This window comes from Ostrea edulis, chromosome 9 (genome assembly GCF_947568905.1).
Source record: "Ostrea edulis chromosome 9, xbOstEdul1.1, whole genome shotgun sequence".
NCBI lineage: Eukaryota > Metazoa > Mollusca > Bivalvia > Ostreida > Ostreidae > Ostrea > Ostrea edulis.
Window position 1 is genome coordinate 49,812,596 of NC_079172.1, and position 21,470 is coordinate 49,834,065.

The 21,470-nt window shown below is 36.7% G+C and overlaps 1 protein-coding gene across 1 annotated transcript; it reads right to left on the reverse strand.

The window, feature by feature from the left end:
* Nucleotides 1–959: 959 nt before the first annotated feature.
* Nucleotides 960–21,261, reverse strand: LOC125659864 (solute carrier family 23 member 2-like). The gene is made up of 11 exons (XM_048891657.2): nucleotides 21,003–21,261; nucleotides 14,481–14,638; nucleotides 14,224–14,327; nucleotides 12,559–12,638; nucleotides 11,330–11,511; nucleotides 7,762–7,882; nucleotides 5,296–5,440; nucleotides 3,961–4,214; nucleotides 1,882–2,155; nucleotides 1,580–1,675; nucleotides 960–1,275 (listed from the first exon to the last, which is right to left on the reverse strand). The coding sequence occupies exons 1-11, from the start codon at nucleotides 21,213–21,215 to the stop codon at nucleotides 1,109–1,111; spliced, it is 1,794 nt and encodes a 597-aa protein (XP_048747614.2). The 5' UTR covers nucleotides 21,216–21,261; the 3' UTR covers nucleotides 960–1,108.
* Nucleotides 21,262–21,470: the final 209 nt, after the last annotated feature.

Genomic DNA, 21,470 nt, shown 5'->3' on the forward strand with positions numbered 1-21,470 from the left:
TAGTTTTAATTTAGTATCAATAGCACAAAAGATGTTATTTAAGTGTTTTATACATAAACACGGTACACCAAGTTTGGCCCCGTCCTGGGGTCAGAACCCCTACCCTGAGGATCATGAAATTTACAATTTTTATAGAGGCCTTCCTGCGCTACATCACTATGCATTTAGTTTTTCTCACATGTGTGCGGTTCTTGAGAAGAAGATTTTTCAAAAATTGTCAATTTTTGGCAGTTTTTGCCCCGCTCCTAGGGCCCCAGAGATAAATTAAGTCTCTTCAGTGACAAATTTAGATGCACCAGATGCGCATTTCGATAAATATTGTCTCTTCAGTGATGCATTATTTATCGAAATGCGCATCTGATGCATCTAAATTTGTACCGTACAAGTTTTACATTATGTAAAGCCTTTCATCACTAAAGGCACTTTCAGGGGCATTTAAAAGAAAGACGTGTTCTTAAAACTTATAATTGTACTTCTGTTGAATATTAGAATTTGAAAGAGGAATTTATTTCTAGAGTTCATATGCCCTGGGACTAGTGATACTTAACTTATTACTAATACTCAGGTAACCGATAAGGCATGTGGGCCTCTTGTTAAGTTTTGGAATCTAGTATTGGTTCAAACCCATTTTCCCATTGACTAGGATATTAAATGTGTTCAAAACTGAAACGTGATTTTGAAGAATTTCGTGTGTTGAAAGGGAACTTTGAGTATAAACTGATACCAATTGACAAATAAAGTTTAATTGAATAAATCTTGAGTCAGTTTCAAGTGCAAAAGGGTCAAGTTTAGAACACTGAAACTCAATAGCAAGCATTGTGACCCCAGTTTTTCATTTTAATTTCCCAATTCTACTTCAACGTAGAAATCAAAAATACACTTGGCAAAAAAATCGCATTACTTAAAAACTCTTTAAAGCCAATTTCTTCTAAAAATGAGCCTTACAAACGAATACGACATTGTTTCATGCTTTTTGTATTGTATTTATTCAGATACACTTGTCATATCTTCACATGGTGAAAGTTTCTGCACATGTATAACACAGATATAGTTACTATTTTAAAATCTTGTTATAGAATATACATGTAGAAGCACGCACTCCCTCATATTATTGTGAGGGAATAAAAGGTAGACGTCTAAAAACTTTGGAGTCTTTCAAGATTTGTGGGAGAGGGATATCATAAACAGTAATATCATCATCGAATTCCTTCCTGTCTTCCGCTCTCCCATCAATCATTGTTTGCCATGCTTCTATTCCTCTTTCTTTCAAAGTACCTAAGTATGAAATTTAATATCTAATGATCATGTCATTCGTCTATTGTCAAACAAAGCAAGATTAAGACACAAGAGACACATCATAAAAACTATCATAAAAAGTATTATTTTTTAATCACGTTACGCTGAATTAACTCTTCCTTCTATTCCTTACGACTAAATCAGGCGGTCCGTCGGACGAGACCACACAAACCGAGGTCCCGTGTCACAGAATGACGTCTCCATATGAGGGGAAAATTCTCAGGAGGGACGTTAAACAATGTAAAATCAATCAGTATTCCCTTAACACAGTCTATAACCGTACCTCTAACTGTATTGTCTAGGAAACAGGCTACAACGCCCCCGCATAAGTTGGGATTGACCAGCAACATTTTAATCACGCCGTCACTGGCTGGAGATCCTGTAAGCGCATCATTTAATACAATTTCAATTGAGAAAAGATGTTTTAGTATATGTGCATAGATAACAATGATGTTTGAGTTATAATAAGTGAGGACATGATCTGTATTTAAATAAGAACACAACAAAACAAAGATATCTAAATAGTGCTTCGATTAATGAATTAAATATTACTGTCATTTCACAGAAGTCTAAATCTATTTCCACCTGTTTGAATAGCATCAGCAGTAATCTCCACCCAATGGGGAATCATGAGACCAAACAAAATGGCTGTTCCCATAATGGCGAGATTTCTCGACGAATTAAGGGAGACAACTTGTAGATTTGACAGGACGACACCGTTAAACATGCCAAACATCACAATGAGGGCCCCGCCTAGGACGGGGTATGGGATCATCAGAAAAACCGCCGACACTTTTCCAATTATCCCGAACACAAAGTAAATTACACCCACAGTGAGGAAAACATCCCGGCTAGCTACCTGTTGTTAAGTCAAGAAGTTAGAACTAATTTACATCACTAAAATATCACAGGCAGGTTTTACTTATGTGTCAAGGAGACAGTTTAAGAATAAGTAAATCCCTAACTTAAAATTATATTTATATATCACATGATATACTGTAATGCTGAGTACCGTAAATATATATGTATTAGCTGCAATAATGTAGACCTCTCCAACATTTTTTAGGGGGGATTTCAACTCCTTAGGATCTCCGTAATGGTGCAGATGCGAGAGTGCAACATTTTCGATTATTCTAAACATTGGCTGGCTTTCTTTAAGTAAATAAAATGATATTATAAATTAAATGTTTCTTAGTCAATAAAGAAATATATAACCGGCAACTTACGATTTGTGAAATTTTTATACCGTTTTCAACAAATTTTGATATATTCCAATTTCTTCCTTCATATTGTGTGCCATATTTGATGTACTTCCGGTTATCAAGTTATTTGCATGTGCCCATATAAGGTAGTGTTTACATCAATGGACGAGTACCGAGGAGAAAGCGATTTCGTTCGTTTAAATTTGATATAAAGTTAAAAAAAAAAAAACTAACGGCAGAGTGTAATTTGTTTCTGCCACCATGTGATTTTTTTGGGGTCGGAATGGCTCGATTAAACTATATTTTCGCGCTGATTGTCAATGTTTAGGTTTTTCAATAGATCCACCAACAATATCTCGCTATAACAAGCATGGCGGAGCAGACGAAGAATTTTGCATGTACATGATATTTAACCTTTTACCTCGGAGCAACAGTAAGCAAGACAGGAGGTACTAATGAAGATATAAGAAGAAGAATTGGCCATGCAAGAGTAGCATTCCATAAGCTACGCAAGATCTGGAGCAATAACCAACTCAACAGAAAAACAAAAATGAAGCTCTTCAGCTCAAAAGTAATAGCTGTGTTATTGTATGGCAGCGAGACCTGGAAAATGACAAAAGGGGACGAAAAACTTGTAGATACCTTCCAGCACAAATGTCTTAGGAAATTCTTAAAGATCTACTGGCCAATGAAAATATCAAATGTAGCAGTTAGAGAGATAGCAGGAGTAGCAAAGATCAGCACTATGATAAAAACACGCAGATGGCAGTGGATTGGACATGTGCTACGGATGGATAAAAGAACACACCCATATGTAACCCTTAGTTGGACACCAGAAGGAAAAAGAAAGAGAGAAAGACCGAAGGAAACGTGGAGAAGAACAATAGAAAGAGAGATGAAAGAATTAGGTTTTGGGTCATGGATAGAGGCAGCAAGATCAGCCCAGGATAGAAGTAAATGGAGAGGACTTGTTCATGGCCCTATTCTCCACGAGGAGAGAAGGAATTAAGTCAAGTAAGTCAAGATATTTAATGACAAACATCTTCATTAGACATGCATGCCCAAGCGCAAAGTTGGTACTCTTTTTAGTGTAAACAATATTAGAGACAAATCCACTGACTTTGTTATAGGTTATTCATAAAAACATGTTACATCATTATAAACATCCTATGGAATTGTAGCCCGCTCCCGGAGAGGAGAGGGCTACATTATTGCAGCTACGTAAATACCAGCGTGTGAGGGGGCGGATGTTTTTGAATATTCGAAAATAGCAAATCATTGTTTTTTGCAATTTTATAGACTGCAGAATCCTTAGACGATAATATACATCAACAAGACACAGTCTTTTATTAAATATTGCAAGTTGATCCAGATGTACGCTAAGTTTTAATCGAAAGCAGATCGCGACTTCATGTGCGGAAGATTATATCAGTATTAGTATCAATTAAAACATAAACCATACCCTAGTCAATCCTATTGCACCAATTGATCCGCCATTGGTGGTTGTGGCATGTCCACATCCCATGAACCCTGCCATTAAGCTACAAAACCCCTCTATGGCGATACCGCGGTTAACACTATGAGCCGGAGGGGGAGGAACGTTACACATTTTTGCACATGCGTAGTAGTCACCGATGGAATCAAGAATTGAAGTAATCGTTCCTATCATGAATCCCACAAAAACATTTGTGCTGAATGAAAGGGATCCAAACTGACCTGTAGTCAATACAAAAAAGCTTTACGTACCTTATATACAACTACGGGTGATTCGTTGTCTTCGATTAAAGCCATCATCATGAAGAAAATTTTAAACAAATAAAAAAAATAATAATTAAAAAAAATAATAGTATAGTAAAGTATTTTAAATTTAACTTATAATTGCCAAACATATTTAATAAAGAGGAGGTGACTTAGATCGATGTAGAATCGTATATATTGAACCATTGAACGTACATGTAAATACCAGCGTTTCACCACGATTTGCTTGTTAAAGTGCAACAGATGTGTTTTACTTTGAGAAATGGAAGTCGTCCGCGAGAATTTTTTATGTTCTGTGACTGCAGGTCATACTAGCTGGGAGATCGCGAGTTCGAGCCCCGCTTGTGCCATTGCCGGGTCAAACTTCAGACGTAATTATAGGTTGTGATTGCGCCTCCGCCAAATGCTGGACATTTAGAAGCGAGAATCACGAGTTTTTCAGATATGACCTTAAAAACGGAGTTCCTGTGTCGGGGCAGGCGTTGGCACACTAATGAAACCTCACTACTACGTGTACGACCCAGTGTTACATGGGTCTAAAATTTGTGGTACTTACAGTTGCTAACGTCTCAATATTAGTAAAAATTCTCAAAGGAACGTAAAACAAAGTGCAAAAATTGGTAAAACTATTATAATTCATTGTTCTCATCTACCACGGAGGTGACCATACAAGAATTCTAGTCCTCAATATTTTTCCTCTAATATGCTACACGAGCGGTGAGGGTTTTTAATGTATCAGTGCGCAACATGGGTCTTTCATTTCCAATGTCTTAAGCGACAGACCAAAAACTCTCATTTCTGTCTGCTGAGCGTTTGGCGAAAGAGCTACCACTACGTATTTTAACGTACCAAGTTTCACGCGGAACTCGAACACATGACTTTCCGATCAAGAAGGGAATATTTCAACGACTGGACCAAAATGTGTATAATACCAAGATTCTTTTAGTGTCTTACCACCTCATGTCATCAGCACAGTTCTTGGGGAAAAAAGTGAATTTTCTTTATTCTAATTCTTTTATAACATATGCACTTATATTACCTGGATAAGGTATACGGAACCAGTGGGCTTGCTTGATGACGCCCAATCCTGTTTCCATTCTAACCAGCTTGTCGTCTGGACCAACTGCGCCGACCACTGTCATAATGCCACACACAGACCAGCCAATCAAAATTGCGATAAGGATCTGTACAAGGAATTAGTGTGACAAGTACAAATAATGGTATGTCTCAATATAACTACTATCAACTTTCTTCTTTTGTATGATTGGCGATATTCTCATCCAAAACAAGTGGTACATGATTCGTTTACGTCGGTGGTGAATTCCAGTCTATAACTATCTCATTGAATGGGTCTAAATATTCGATGTCGTCGTGTTGTTGTGTTCTGGAATGCTCGACCTGTGGAGGTTAAGTTACCGAAAGATGCATTAAAGAAGCAATGAATAATTGTCACCAAACGTTACAGCGACAACGATCGAAGTTTTGGACACCACATATACGCAACGTAGTGTGCCATGACCACTTCAGAGATCTCACACAACCTGTTCTATTTATACTGGCTTGAAAATTTGCTTGATAGTTCGACTAATTATTTAGTATTGTTTTCTGTTGAAATAGAAATTGCTTTTAATAATGCAGTAAACATATTTAATTCGAATTTCCCCTGCGCAAGTCAAATTTGCATAATAGATCTATTTTAATAATTACATTGTATGAACAGGAATACGAAAACTCTTTACATATAATATTATATGTTCAAAATTTATTTTAAAGATAGCTTTGACAATAAAAACCAAAAGGCTTAAGATCCTAAATATCATCATTATTGAAGTAAGACAGTGCAATGTAGCTTACAATAGTCGCTACATCTTTGACCAAGTGTTTAGTAAGCAGTCATGATCTGCATCTACACGTGACGTGTTAACTATAGGAAATAAGTGTGTGTGGAAGACATTGTATTTACATAGGGGTGGTTCAGTGATGTCTTTTAAGTGAAAAGGTGCCTTGGAGGAGTAAGCTTCCCTATTGACCTGTCATACCCGCCGTGAGCCCTATATCTCGATCGGGTAAACGAAGTAATTCGTAGTCAAAATCAATGTGTAAAGTGTATGAAAAATGTCAGACAGCATTTAACCCAATGACATCTTGTATTGGTAAATAAGATCGTTATAACGATCATAAAATTTGTGAAATGCTAACTTTAAACGAGACTGTTCAAAACTCTGCAACAGCAACCTATTTGTCAGTAGCCTGCCTCGTGTCTGGCAACCAGCTTTGTTCCTAAATTATCTGGGATGTAGATCACAGTTAACATAGGAATTCTTCGCGGAAGGCAAGTCTTCTGATTTTATTGGACTCTGATTCTAAGCTTTTTACGGTGAAATAATTGGCTATTGGTATTTAGCGAAACGGAACGGAACGAAACCGGTTGTGAGGTACCTTAAGGGAGAATCGACTATAAAAAGTAGAGGGTTATAAAAACCACACCACCAAAACCAGAATTGCGGTTACACCTAAGGGTCTGAAATAAAGATTTCTCCATTACACTATTTTACTCAACTACATGACACTGTTAGCCATTACAAAACTAACAATAACTACAGTACCACGCTTAATCATCGTATGATGTCACCGGAGGGAGTCGGTGTCTCCATCCTTAAGATATTAACCACGGAAGTGGTATAGATTGATTGATTGAATATTGTTTAATGTCCCGCTCGAGAATATTTCACTCATATGGAGACGTCACCGCTGCCGGTGAAGGGTCGCAAAATTTAGGCCTATGCTCGGGGCTTATGGCCATTGAACAGGGAGGGATCTTTATTGTGCCATACCTGCTGTGATACGGGACCTCTGTTTTTGCAGTCTCATCTGAAGGACCGCTTCATTTAGTCGCCTCTTATGACAAGCAAGGTGTACTGAGAACCTATTCTAACCTAAGTGGTATAGAATATATACCAAAATTAAATCTCGATGATGAGGACAGAGGTCCGCAACTTAAGCACTACAGAATATGATGTAATAAAAAACTAAAGCTAAAGCATGTATAACTGAATTTTCCCCCGTAATAAAACGCGTTTAAATGGATTCCGTCACATAATTTTGATAGAGAAAATTCAGTTTCAACTGAAAATCACTCAGACCCTTCAATCAGCTCTCCTTCTGCATGGAAGTTTTGCATTGTGTTTTCTAACTACTAAGCGCCCTGATGTCCATTGGACCGTTATCTGCCATCGTCTTTCAATATTCGACGATTTTCTAATTCTGATGTGATCTTGTGACGCTCTCCTAGAATGGAAGTTAGAATCGCCTCGGACGTAAACGATCGTAGGTCTTTTTTATTCCAGGCCGAGTAAGTTTGTGATTGACTTATCCGTGAAATATCTCCAACAAGCTCTTTATTATTTTGTCTATTTCTAATGGGATATCAACCAATCTCAGAGAATACTAGAACTTAAGACTTACTGTTGAATGAAATTAATTAGTATGATGCCAATGGTGTTACCGAATAAACTTGATGTAATGGAAACCATATAATGTGAAATCCTTTCTTCCTGGTCCACATCGGGATTGGGGTGTTTCGGTGGCTTAAATACAGGGACAGTATCAACGACACTGCAGTCACCCTAGGACAGAAATGCAAAAGTGATCTTACAGAAAGAGGCCCACGAATCACATCACTCGTATGAGTAGTTTCATTGTATGTAAACATGGCAACACGAATCATTTTGTAAACAGACGTGAATCTACTCTAGATAGGGACTTAAATTAGTGAGATATTCTAGTACTGTTCCCTTGTGGCCTTGTGGAAATGATTCATTAAAAACTCCTACGCAGCTACACAAAGGACATCGATAATGTTTGAAAATTCTCATTAATTGATAAACTATCCCGTGGGGATCGGGTTAGAATAGGTCCTCAGTACCTCTTGCTTGTCGTACGAGGCGATTAAATGGGACGGTCCTTCGGATGAGACCGCAAAAATCGAGGTCCCATATCACAGCATGTGTGACACGATAAAGATCCCTCCCTGATCAAAGGTCGTAAGCGTCGAGCATAGGCCTAAATTTTGAAGCCTTTCACCGACAGTGATGCTGTTGATTTTGCATATTAATCCCGTGTCTCTTAAGAAGATTGTTAAAGAATTTTCCTAACACAATGTATTCTATTGCAAAATTTTCAATCGCTCTTGTATGAACTTCGATCCACAAAACATGAATAAGCTTGTGTATCAAATTGATGATCTGCATCTTTGTGGTTCTTGAGGAAATGTATTCGAAGAGTTTTTCTATATATTGACGTCTCAAACTTTATACCACTATTGCAACCCTGCTTGAGGTCCGGGATCATATTTTGCACATTTATTTAGATCTTCAATATACATGTAAATGTATAAGGAACCATGATTTTTCTTATGTCGTTGTTATTGAAAATATTGTTTATACACCCACATTATTTTCTTTGTTATATCTTCCTGGAAAGGGTCGTGGTTTGAGGAACTTTTAACGTCCTTTACACTATGATGTTGTGTGCCATGTTTTATTAAAATTGGCTTGGTGATCATTTAGAAATCGAAAATTCAAGACGATAAACAAACAGACAACGGACAAATTTCTATTAGAAAAGCTCACTTAAGCTTTTACCTCACGTGAATTAAAAATTGACAACCAATAACATTCCATCTTTAACGCCTAGGTCACACATTCACGGATTTGACGCCGGATTAGCTACAGATACAATCCGGGATCATTCGTGGTAATCTGTACTGTTCCGTGGCTTTCCGTATTGTAACCGTAGTTATACGTAGTAGTGCTTGTATATCCGTGACAAATTTTGTACATATTCAAAATTTTATCACGGATCAAACACCCGTCGTAAATACGTATTAAACCGTATTCATCCGTTTTAGTCCGTTTCAAAACGTATTTATTCGTAGACCTGGTTTCGCCAAGTTACACCATGTATTGACTAGGGATACAATGCGGCTTGTTAAAAATTTTCACGGAACGACACGATACCATTACGTTGCATTGCGGATAGGTAGGGATCAACAAGGTTTCCCGAGGTCTTTGACGGTTGACAACGTAACGTCACGACAAAATACGGAATATCACAGCTCACGACTGTTTATTACGAAGAAATACCACTATATGTGTTAAGGAGGTATTGCCACAAGATTGGCATTAAACTGACAGGAAACTGTAACCTACTTGACATTAAGGTTATGTGTAAATACTCCGTGTTTAGAGGGTTAAACGTAGTCTGCATCTTGCCCAAGGTGTACATGTACAAATATTATCCAACATGAACAATCAACAACTGATGCTTGTTATCAATTGGCTGGAACTGAATATTGATGTGGCACAAAACATTAGGGCTATGATAGAGCTTGCTGAGGACAGAATTGGAGGAGATCAGAGGCAGAGAAGATGGTGGAGTCCAGGACTAGGGATTGAATTCTTCGAAGGCCCATCCATGGCCAATATGAGGTTCTCGTGGCTGAACTTTGTGCGGAAAATCCAGCTGCATTTAAGAATTTTGTACGAATAAACCCACATATGTTTGAAGAACTTCTACAAGTTATTGGTCCGAGGATTACAAAGAACACCACCTGGTATAGACAACCAACATCCTGGATTGAGGCTAGCCATCACCTAGCTGCCTCGTGATCTGCACGCTTCTGTTGGACTGGCTGTATAATAGATGTCTTTGCACGCTTGGAGCGGACCTTGAATGATTTTACCAATGGTAGGGGTTCTGCCTGGAATTCGGACCATAGAGAGTCGTCAATCACCACTGTGCCCACTGACATCTCTCTGCTACCTTCGGGTCTGTTGATTTGATCAAACAGCTTTCCTGTATTTGATTTGACTGTTGTATGCGTTCTTCCAAGCGCTGAAAGAAGGCAGTAGACTCTTCTCTGTTCGTTTTTTTCCTTCTTGACGGCAGATGGCATGTCTGTATCTCCACTGACAGTTGACAAAGCAGGTGATGTGAACGGGAGTTTGTCCTCTTCATTTTCTTCCTCCTTATCACTTTGTTGGGAGCAATGTATCCGCTCTGAGAGTTTCTGGCGAATTTTGGACGTAGTTGGAAACAGAAGAAATACAGATTAGGAAATGGGATAACATTCATTCATAGATATTTGTTTTTGGAGTTGCGACGATATGGCACATTTAAGTTAGTCACTCAATTATAAAATGTTGCAAAGAGTGCATGCCAATTTACTTTAAAGTATACTATCAATAAAGATGATTACAAATACCCCAAATCGGCACTTTGACTCAGACTAACGGAATGTTCTAAGGCTATAAACATCTACTAATGACACTGAAGCTTCCATACTGGACAGATATGGATTCTGACCAACCAACGGACGAACCGACACTGTATATGCCCCTCTGAAAACCTTTGCGTATACTTACATTAATAGAAAAACTAGGGGAATTATAGTTTATTAAAAGAAAAACCTCCTTTCAAACTTTTACTGGATAAACCTTAAATTTTCTAATTTCAAAGAATTAAAAAATACTAAAACTTGCATCGACTATATCCTGTAGATAAGTCTTCATAGGAATAAAAATTCTCCTAAACCCATTTGTCCCTATCCAACCCTAACCTTACGGATTAGTTACCTGATTCTGCTCGTGCGCACTCTGCAGTAATTTGTACTATCCGGTATCAGACCGTTCTTATTCGTTCTAACCCTCACTTATGCCGTAACAAACCGTAGTTCACTCGTATTGTACACGCCCTGATATGTATCGTTCTGTATCAAACCGTGTTATTCCGTATTAATCCGTGGAGTTCCGTATCAAACCGTAACTAACCGTATCACTTATTCGGCAATTGGCCCTCTTCCTGCATTTTCCTTCGTAGATACGTCACAAACCGCAGTCCGACCGTTTCGTATCAGTATCGGACCACAGAAATCTGCATTCCCGGGATCATCCGTAAGATTTAATCCGTAGTGGAAACGGCAAGGTAAACTGTGAATGTGTGACCAAGGAGTAAAGCACATAAAAGATTTCCAATTTATAAAATTCACGGAAAAAAAATCCCTTGTAACTTACAACAATGCTACGCCCCAGTGAACAGAAGCAAATTTGACGCTTGCTCTGACGAGAAAGACACAGGTCAATAAAAGTGTAGGAACGATGGTGATTGGTCCAATGAATTTCAGAAGGAAATTTACGAGGCCCGTCGCTCCAAGTAAAAATTGAATTGTCCCGGCTGCCACCAAACTTCCTTGTAACTACAAAAGAGGACAGCACATTTAAGCCATTTTGAGCAAAAAAGGGTTCTTCAGTAATCCATTGCTATAATGTGAACTTGATGTGGCCTCCAACGCGACATTTAGATATATCAACGACGTTTTATCTATTAACAATAATAACTTTCATTGATATGTTGATTCGATATATCACTGTGAACTCGAAATAAAAGACACCACAGAGTCCTCTACATCTACTTCGTACTTTGATATTTTATTGAAAATAGACATTAACAACAAACTAACATCTCAACTTTACGACAAACTAGATGATTTCAGCTTCTCCATCGTCAACATCCCACACAAGCTGATTCGATACGCAAAAGCAAGATGAAGATAACGAATAGTGATCAATCCCATAACTCCTATGAGCAATACAAAATAGTTCGTCAAACAAGGACCCCTGGATATACCAGAGGTGGGATCAGGTGCCTAGGAGGAGTAATCATCCCATGTCGACCGCTCACACCAAAGCAAACTAGATTGTTATAATGAACATAGAATTTTCGAAATGCTGAATTTAAACGAGACTTTTGAAACCCCCTGCACCATCAACTTGTTTGTGGGAAGTTGACGATGGAGAAGCTGAAATCATTCTGTCTGTCATAAAGTTAAGTTGTATATTAAAAAAAAATAAAGTTAAGTTGTTAGCTTGAATCTATGTTCAATAAAATATAAACTGCCTACTACATGTATGTAGAATGTAAACTTGGGTGTATTTCATTTTATTTTTTACCTTTGAATCGCTGTAGAGCATATTATAGAATTGTGTTATGATATGATTTTTCCAGTTACCAATACGGATTTATCACGGAATAAGGTGACTACATTTATTTTAGAAATGTCTGCTTCATCTCATTCAGAGTTTACTCGAAAATGAAATTCACCAGTTACCCCAATCGATGTATAAAATACCCCCTACACACATGCCTGGGAACCGGTAACTAATCCTGGCATTCAATACAAATGTACCACAATTTTCTATAGAGAAGATATTTACATAATATATATAAACAAATAAATACTTACTTCCCGAATATTGTTTAGTACGACCTCTCTGTTGTCTAATATCGGCATGCCGGAAGTGTTTGTTGTAGAGGAATTGGTGTCTGAAATGATCACGACAATCTTTATTGAATATTGTATTTGATGTGAAAGATTAAGACGGAGCCATTGCTGCATATGTCATCATATTGTTCAGAATAGTGTTGAACTGACAAGTAGCAAATACAAGTCACACGTTCTAAAGCAGTATTTAGAATATCATTGCTACAGTGGAATACCATATTATTTTACAAGATAGATAAATAAGTTCTAATAATGAATTGCTGCAGATGTTCATAAATATATAGAGTTATCTCTAGACTAAGTGCACATGAATAATAGTTACTTATTACGAAAGCCCAGAAAACTCATTCGAGAATCGAAATTCAAAATACAAGATTCGAAATTCAAAATACGAGATTCGAATTTCAAATTCAAAATCCATATTAACCAATAAAAATGTAGGTCACAATAGATTAATAAGGTACATGCGTATAAACTTGAAACATGACAGAATGCTTATTCTTCTAATATGTTTACCAAACAACGAAACATTTCTTTTAAAACTATAAATGTTACGATGTATGCATACAGGCCAGTAGAAAGCGGGAAAGGAGGGGGGCAAAAATCTTGTTCCAGCTCCCACATGTATTTCTGCACTGTATGCGATAACCAGGTCAAATAATATCGAATACACCTCATAATACATACCTTAAAGTGAAATCGTATATGAAGCCTAATAACCGATGATACCCCTTCAACAATTGATTGTAGTTTGATTTTTTGAGTTAAGTACTAATCAATAGTTTAAATACTAGTATACTCCAGCCGGTAGAGTTTCAGAGGCGACTTTAATTATGTTTGCTAAATGTCGATTTAATCATAAAAATTACACAAAAGATTGCTGTACAATTCGACTAGTTATAAAACGATAAAGAAAAAATACATAAATTCTTGGACAACGAAATCTCGCTCGTCTGGTTGAATTCAAGAGAAAATATTGTCACTTATTTATTTTGTTTAAAGCAAGACAGGAAAATTTTCTCGTCATCTTTACGATGACTAATACTCCTACATAACAGTCAAATAATCGACTCCAAACCAGATATTTTGTTGACTTTATTTTGGGAGATTTGAATAATTTCTCATCGTTATGTTGAGTGGTTGAAAAAAATAGGCCCAGCTTTAATGTTTCCCTTACAACAGAGATATCTTTCGCACTTAATGTTTGTCAAAATTTGTAGCACTTCATGATCAAAAGATCGTTGATGTAAAAAAAAAAAAAAAAAAAACATAAGTTAAAGGTGAAGATAACGAACAGAGATAAATCTCATAAATCCCATAAGCAATACAAAATAGGTAGTTGGGCAAACACGAACCCCTGGACACACTGGAGGTGGGATCAGGTGCCTTTGAGGAGTAAGCATCCCCTGTCCACCGGTCACACCCGCCGTGAGCCCTATATCTTGATCAGGTAAACGGAAGAATCTGTAGTCAAAATCAGCGTGCCACGAACGGCCTAACAATCGGTATGAAACACGTCAGACAGTATTTGACCCGATGATAGGTTGTATTTCTGGGTGTTTCTAAATGCTAATCTTTTGGGGGGGGGGATAGTACACAACAACTACAATAAACAAAACAAATTACCTGAGTTGAATTGATTTGGTAAATCACATCTCGTCTTATCCAGGACCTGCATAGCTAATAATGGAATCAGGAAATCGCTAGCTGCTCCTTGAAAGAGAGGAAGTCTACAAAACAAACGAACACGGTCAATCTAAAGTTGCTGAGACTATATGCCATTGAATTGATCAATTTTCTCTAAGATGCATATTCATGTTCGCGCATATTGTTTGATTTTCATTTTGAATTGCTTTCCATATAATATACATTATTGTTGATACCTTGAACCAATGAGACTCATGAGAATTGTACAAATCCCTGACATCAAGAGAGTAGAACTCAGTAGTGTCGTTTTGATGTCTTCGTATGGAGCTGCGCATGTCACATCAGCAACCAGCAGGGAAATTGCCATAACTCCGGAGAGAGTAATCAGGGTGTGCTTTTAAATTGAACATTAGATATATTGTACTTTCGAATGGATTTACTACACAATAACAAACAAGACTAGACTAAGTTGATTATATTCGATTAAACTAGGTTATGCATACTTCTCTTAGGCATCTGATCCCACCACTGGTGTGTCCAGGGTTCCGTGTTTGCCCTATTCTTAATTTTGTATTCTTTATAGGATTATGAGATTGATCTTTGTTCGTTATCTTCAATTTTTCATAATATACTGTCATTTTATCCTATATTTTACTATTACATTGTATACTTTATACTACTTCCGGTCGGCATGGTTCGATAGTAACAGCGTTCGCTCCTTGACAGGGAGGTCTTGAGTTCAAGCCCTGTTTATGTCTTAACCGCGTCTGACCTAAGACGTAAAACTAGGTAGAGATTGTCCCTTCGTAAAAATGCTCGGCATTGCGGGCGTTTCAGATAAGACACTAAAATCGGAGGCCCTGTATCACAGCAGGGTTTGGCGTGATACAGAACCCCCGCGGCTACGGCCATAAGCGCTAACATACATGTAGGTCTAAATTTTGGCACATTACGTAAATCTGGTATGAGACCTATAGCTGTTAAAGTCACAATAAAAATGAAAACAAATTCTAAATGGACAGAAAAACAAAAAAATATATTCTATTTTAAATCATATATACTATACTTTAATATATTACATTTTTATATACATGTATTACATATATATCGACGATGTTACTGTTATGGAGAGCGTAGATACGTACACATACAATAATCCAGACGCTTTTCCAAGAGAAGTGGGCTCCAACCCATGCAATTTTTCTATACTAGCAAAAAAGGTAACGATAACGAACAGTGAATCAATCTCACAAATCCCACAAAGATTACAAAATCTAGAACAGAGCAAATACGAACCCCTGGAAACACCAGAGGTGGAATCAGCTGTCCAGGAGGAGTAATCGCCCTTTGGTGACCGATCACCGCCGTGAGCGGTCTGTTTTGATCTGGTAAACGGAGTAATATGAAGTCAAAATCCGTATGAAATGAAGGCACTAAGAATTGGAATGGAACTCGACAGATGAAAAAATGGAGATACCGAACACTAATCAATATCATGAATATCACAAAGAATACCCAATCGAAAACAGAGATAATACCAATCCCTGGAGCACTGTTTCTTCCCCTCTTACTAAGAAATCCAATGATTAGGCCACATCAAATCGATTATCTGGTTCTCAGACAATTGTTTTTCAAAAGATGGTTAGGTAGGTAGGGGGTTTAGTTTTTCAGTTTATTTCCATGTCACAAATGGGTAGGGATTTTTTGTCCGTGATTTTTTTTTTTTTTGTGTGTGTGTTGTGAAGAAAGTTAGAGTTTTACAAATGGTATTCAACACCGTATAGCTTATTTTCATTCTGTTTCTTGTCTTGTTTTATATGTATGTCATACTTTTATATTGTAGATCTTTATGAAAATAAAGTGAATACAAAATAGTGTTTTTTTTATCATTTTATTCAAGTATACCAAAAACTACTTCCTGTAAATGTTTGGTATGGTCATGAATTGTAAAAGAATTGTAAATAAAATGTAATAATAACGTCGTACTTCGCCTTGCTTTCATCAATTTGTTCCTTCACGGTTTCAATTTCTTTAAATTCACCGCCCAGAAGTTTCTTGCAAAGCGTATCAACTGTCAAGGACGAGTCTACCGATATAATTGTCCATGGAACAATCTGTTTTGAGTTAAAAATAATCTCAATGCTGACAAGAACTGTTTCTGTCGCCATATTGTTTACATCAACTAAGCAGCACGTCTTATTCAGCAAGGCACTTTACGATTTATTTCGTCAAAACACTAATTTTATTTTGACGGATCAAATACGGGTGGCGGCGATTTTTTTCCGGGGCGGCAATAAACTCGTGTCAGCGGCCGATTTTTTTGGGAGGGGGGGGGGGGACGGCGGTGTCTGAGAACCAGAGAATCGATTTGATGTGGCCTTAATAATCCAATAGACTGTTCGTAGTTGAGTTCGTTAAATAGCATCTACAGTGTCCGAATCCACGATTGTCTTTGTAAAATCTAATTTTCTCTTAATTTGTTTTATGTAACTTGAAGTATACAGTATTTTTTCTACTTTGAATTGATATATTAACTGAGTATTTAAATGGGATGTGTGTGACGTCATTATCTACATTTGTCGCGTTCAGTAATCAGTTTTACGCCATACACTGTAGTACAACTACATGTACATGATGAAGATGTGGATCTAGTGGTGGATATTTTGTCTGTGCAATCTACTGTGCCCACCTCAATACATTTTCATTTACCAGGGCCTTGATATTTGGCCGAGGGTAGACCTAAATCGGACTGAAATATACAAGAATGGCCCCAAAAATACCTAGTTTTATTCGAACATATGTAAAAGAAACAAAAACTCAGGTTTTCGTATCTTTTAGAGTAATAGAGTAAACCGCAAATGTTATCAAGTTTTCAGTCCTTTTAAAAAATGATAAATTTCCATGAATGTCCTTCATAAATATAGAAAATTAGATAGATCGTTGATGCATTCAGCGATATGGTGACAATCATAATAATCGTTTCCTGTTTTGCTTTATTTTAGCTGCCTTGATGTTGCAAATTGTAAGTATACTTCCAAGTATTTGCAGTTGCACCCGTCCTTGCTGTCGTAGAATTGCAATCGGATTCGATACACGACGGTCGCGTCAAACTTAAGACATGTATGTAGGCCTAGTGAGTTTTCCCGTAGAGATGAAACTTTAAAAAGGAATTCCAATGGGCACGAATTTTGCTCCATTATTAGCTGATCTGTTTTTATATCCTTACTTTATTCAAAAGCTTCTATATCAGAAGCGAAATCCCTTGCTGTGGCCTTCAACTCGACATTTAGATGTTTCGATATTTTATCTATTACAGCGAATTACAAAAGACCGGTTGACTTTTCAATACTTTTGATTTCCATTAGTGGAACTCTTCAAATTAAAGGCGCGTAAAGTCGTGCTACCGGGACAACGTAAACATTAGGCACACGTAATACGGCATTGAATACAAATTATAAAGAACTGCAAATCACAACACTGATCAGAATTATAAAGTTGAAATAAATAAAATTATGTTAACAAGAAAAAAGACAAACTTGTTAAACTATGTGAGGGAGCACAGGTACTGAATTTGCTAAATTTGACAGATATAAAGCATCAACTGCAAGAGCAAGAAGAACTGTAACGGAAAAAAACCAATGCACATCCAACATAACGAAATTTTCTTGCAAATAATGGGATCCATATGCTTTTAAAGTTATTCTCTCAGACTATGAAGATATTTTATCATAGAATTAGCGCAAGTTCATATGGCATTGACTTTGTAAGTATACATGCAGCCCCCTCCTTTTCCAATATTTTAAAATAAATTATCCATCTCTCAAACTGCATTTTAAAAAAATTGTTACGTTTATAACACTAATGAACACAACTGATATGTTTCCGAACTTCATCTAAGCTATTTCATAAATTACAACTGTCGATGGAATTCGGATAGAAAACATCGATTTTTGAAATAGATGTGATACATTATGTAGCGTTCAAAAACACGTTAGTTTTATATATTAGTGTTAGGTTTTTTTTAATGGCTATTTTACCATATGACACCACGTTTATATATATATATATATATATATATATATATATATATATATATATATATATATATATATATTTAAAAAAAAGGGGTGGGGTGGGGGGGGTTATCAACGTTTTAATTATGTCCCGCTAATCTCGCACTTGCTCGCGAGACTTATTCATTGACGCGCAAGAGTCATCAAAGCGCGATAACTCTGACGGGCTGGTAATAGGAAGTATTGCCTGCTGGATTGATCAACAGACTTTATAATTTGGTCAGCAAAGTATCACATTTGGTCTGAATTTAGGTCACAAAGTTACTCAGGTATGACAAAGAATTGACAACTTTATTTCACTGTGTGAGTGACAACCCCATAAATAAGATAATTTAACAAATCAGTTTTACTGATTATTTCAGGAAAAAGAATTTCTCTAATTGTATAAGTTAATAATTTCTTTGTTAAAATATCTCTCCATCTTATTTTTTTCATGGTTATAAGCTGAATAGGTGTTGTAAAATTCCCAAAGGTAGATGTGCACTAACCAACCCTAAAAACTATAAATAGAATAGAAAGTCTGAACTTAAATAACAAGAATTCTATTGGTCAGAAACAGTAACAATAGAAGAGTTTTCTGGAAGTTTTCTTTGTGTGATATGAATGGAATGACCTCAAATATAGATTGACAAACAGATGAATGGTACATGTACATGTGGACACTTTGTGAGATGTCTAATGAATTTTTTTAAAAAGTGAAATTGATAAGAGTTTAGTAAAGTTCAATTTAATCAATAAAAAAAATTGTATTTGAGAGAGAGAGAGAGAGAGAGAGAGAAAGAAAGAGAGAGAGAGAGAGAGAATACACCCTTTTCTTTATCAAATGTATTTTTGAAAGAAAAATATAATCAAATTTGATTTTGTTCCAAATTTATTGATTTAAAAACACTTGAAATAATGTTTCAAATGAGAGAGAGAGAGAGAGAGAGAGAGAGAGAGAGAGAGAGAGAGAGCACCTTTAATTAAACATGTTAAAGTAATCAAATGTATATCTGAGAGAGAAATATATTCAATTTGATTTAATTGATGTTCACTTTGAAAAAAAAATCCTAGGGAAAAGCTGCAAAAGATACTAAAATCAACTCAGATTTACCTGTAAAAGCAATCAACGCTTGAGTAACTTTGTGACCTAAATTCAGACCAAATGTGATTCTTGGCTGACCAAATTGTAAAGTCTATTGATCAATCCAGCAGGCAATTGAAAACTCAACCGGTCTTTTGTAATTCGCTGTAACAATACTCAATCTATTCGATATATTCCAGTGAACTCGAGATGAAAGACACCACAGTCTTTCATATCTACTTCATACTTGTATATTGTATTGAACATAGATGTTAACAGCAAACTAAAAACTCTGCTTTATGACAAACAGGACGACTTCAGCTTCTCGGTCGTCAACTTCTTATATTTATAAAGCAATATTCCATTATATTCAATGGTGTTTATGTATTTCGTGTTACAGGGTTTTGAACAGTCTCGTTTAAAGTCAGCATTTCGCAAATTCTATGGTCGTCATAAAAAAACCTTCATGTCTGACGTGTTTTACACCGATTGTTAGGTCGTTCTCTACATACTAGTCTTCACTACGGATTATTCCGTTTACCTGATCAAGATATAGGGCACTCGGCGGGTGTGACCGGTCGACAGGCGATGCTTACTCCTCCTAGACACCTGATCCCACCTCTGGTATGTCCAGGGTCCGTGTTTGTCTTACTCCTAGTTTTGAATTCTTTATAGAAATTATGTAATTCATCACTATTTGTTATCTTCCCTTTTTCATAAGACCTGAAACCAAAATCTCATGTCATAAAGAACGCTCATAAATTCGTGAAAAGGGGTCTGTTAAATTCAATGATTACCTACACCCTACTCTAGTTTTTATAGCTCAAAGAAAATATAGATACAGAGATATAGATCCCACCTCTGGTATATCCAGGGGTCCGTGTTTGCCCAACCCTCTATTTTGTATTGCTTATAGGAGTTACGAGATTGATCACTGTTCGTTATCTTCACCTTTCATTCATGTATATCCAAGTAGTGTTGATTTTCACTCTCAGCCATTTGTTATACAGTGATTTAGGGGGGGGGGGGGGGGTAACGAACTTTACATGACAATGATTTCTGTTTTATGGTTAATTACATATTACATAATTCTACATATAGTCCGAGGGGTCAGCCAATATTTTGTTGAAACAAGCTTCGTGAATTAAATTTAATAGAACAGTTTCAGTTCCAAACGATGCGAAGTCTTAATTTTTCATCTGAATATATAGAACTTCTCTGCACTTCTCGATTGAAAAAGTCGATATGTCAACGATGCATATACCGCATAGTGGCGGATCTATGCATGTAGAGGAATGTTTGGACTACGGAGTTTGCACTCCCTCCAGTTGAAAACTGTGGAAATAAAATTTATTTTTCTGACATTTTGAGGCTTTGACTGCTCCCATTTGGGGAGGGGGGTGTGATACATGTTATCTTGAATTGAATTTCACCACCACACCCCCTGATTTTTACTTGGTGTGAACTCCATAAAGTCAGCACCATCAATTTATAGTTTTATACCATACAATGCTACCATTCACTATTTCATACTAGATTGTATTATACGTTACTATACTGTAGTTGTAAGGTGTCATATGCTCATGTACAGTTACGATGAGATGACTGTTAAAAACAATTACCTGGAAACCACAGAAGATGGTCAGGTAAATGGGAGGGTGGTCGGAGGCTCTGTACAGAAGTCGCTTCTGTCGTTCATCTTGAATCTCGACAGCTAACTCGCCATTCTCCAATCCAATCTCAATCATCAGTTTATCCGATTCCAGGGAACTGTTATGATCATAGTCCTTGTTCAAACTATTCCCAGATTTGTCTATATTTTCTCTGGTTCCCATAATTTTTTTTCTCTCTCTCTAGAGTTTGCACAAAGGCACTTTAACGATCTTTAAAAGATATAACAATATATTCACCTTCAGCTTGTATGAAGTAGTATATGTGGTATGAAGTAGAATATTGTTTGCTAAAATTTATGAGTCAACACGATCTTAACTTTAACGGAGACCTACAAAACACATAATTTAACATAAATTATTAACCCCTTTCAAAAAGATTCTCTCATAATTTTCATAACTATGACGTAAAATCAATCT

Coding starts and splice junctions, on each gene's coding strand:
- LOC125659864 (XM_048891657.2), bottom strand. CDS start 21,215: ATGGGAACCAGAGAAAATATAGACAAATCTGGGAATAGTTTGAACAAG. Junction 14,639..21,002: donor CCATCTTCTGTGGTTTCCAG/GTAATTGTTTTT, acceptor TCAATTTAAAAG/CACACCCTGATTACTCTCTC. Junction 4,215..5,295: donor GTTCCGTATACCTTATCCAG/GTAATATAAGTG, acceptor TATTGACTACAG/GTCAGTTTGGATCCCTTTCA.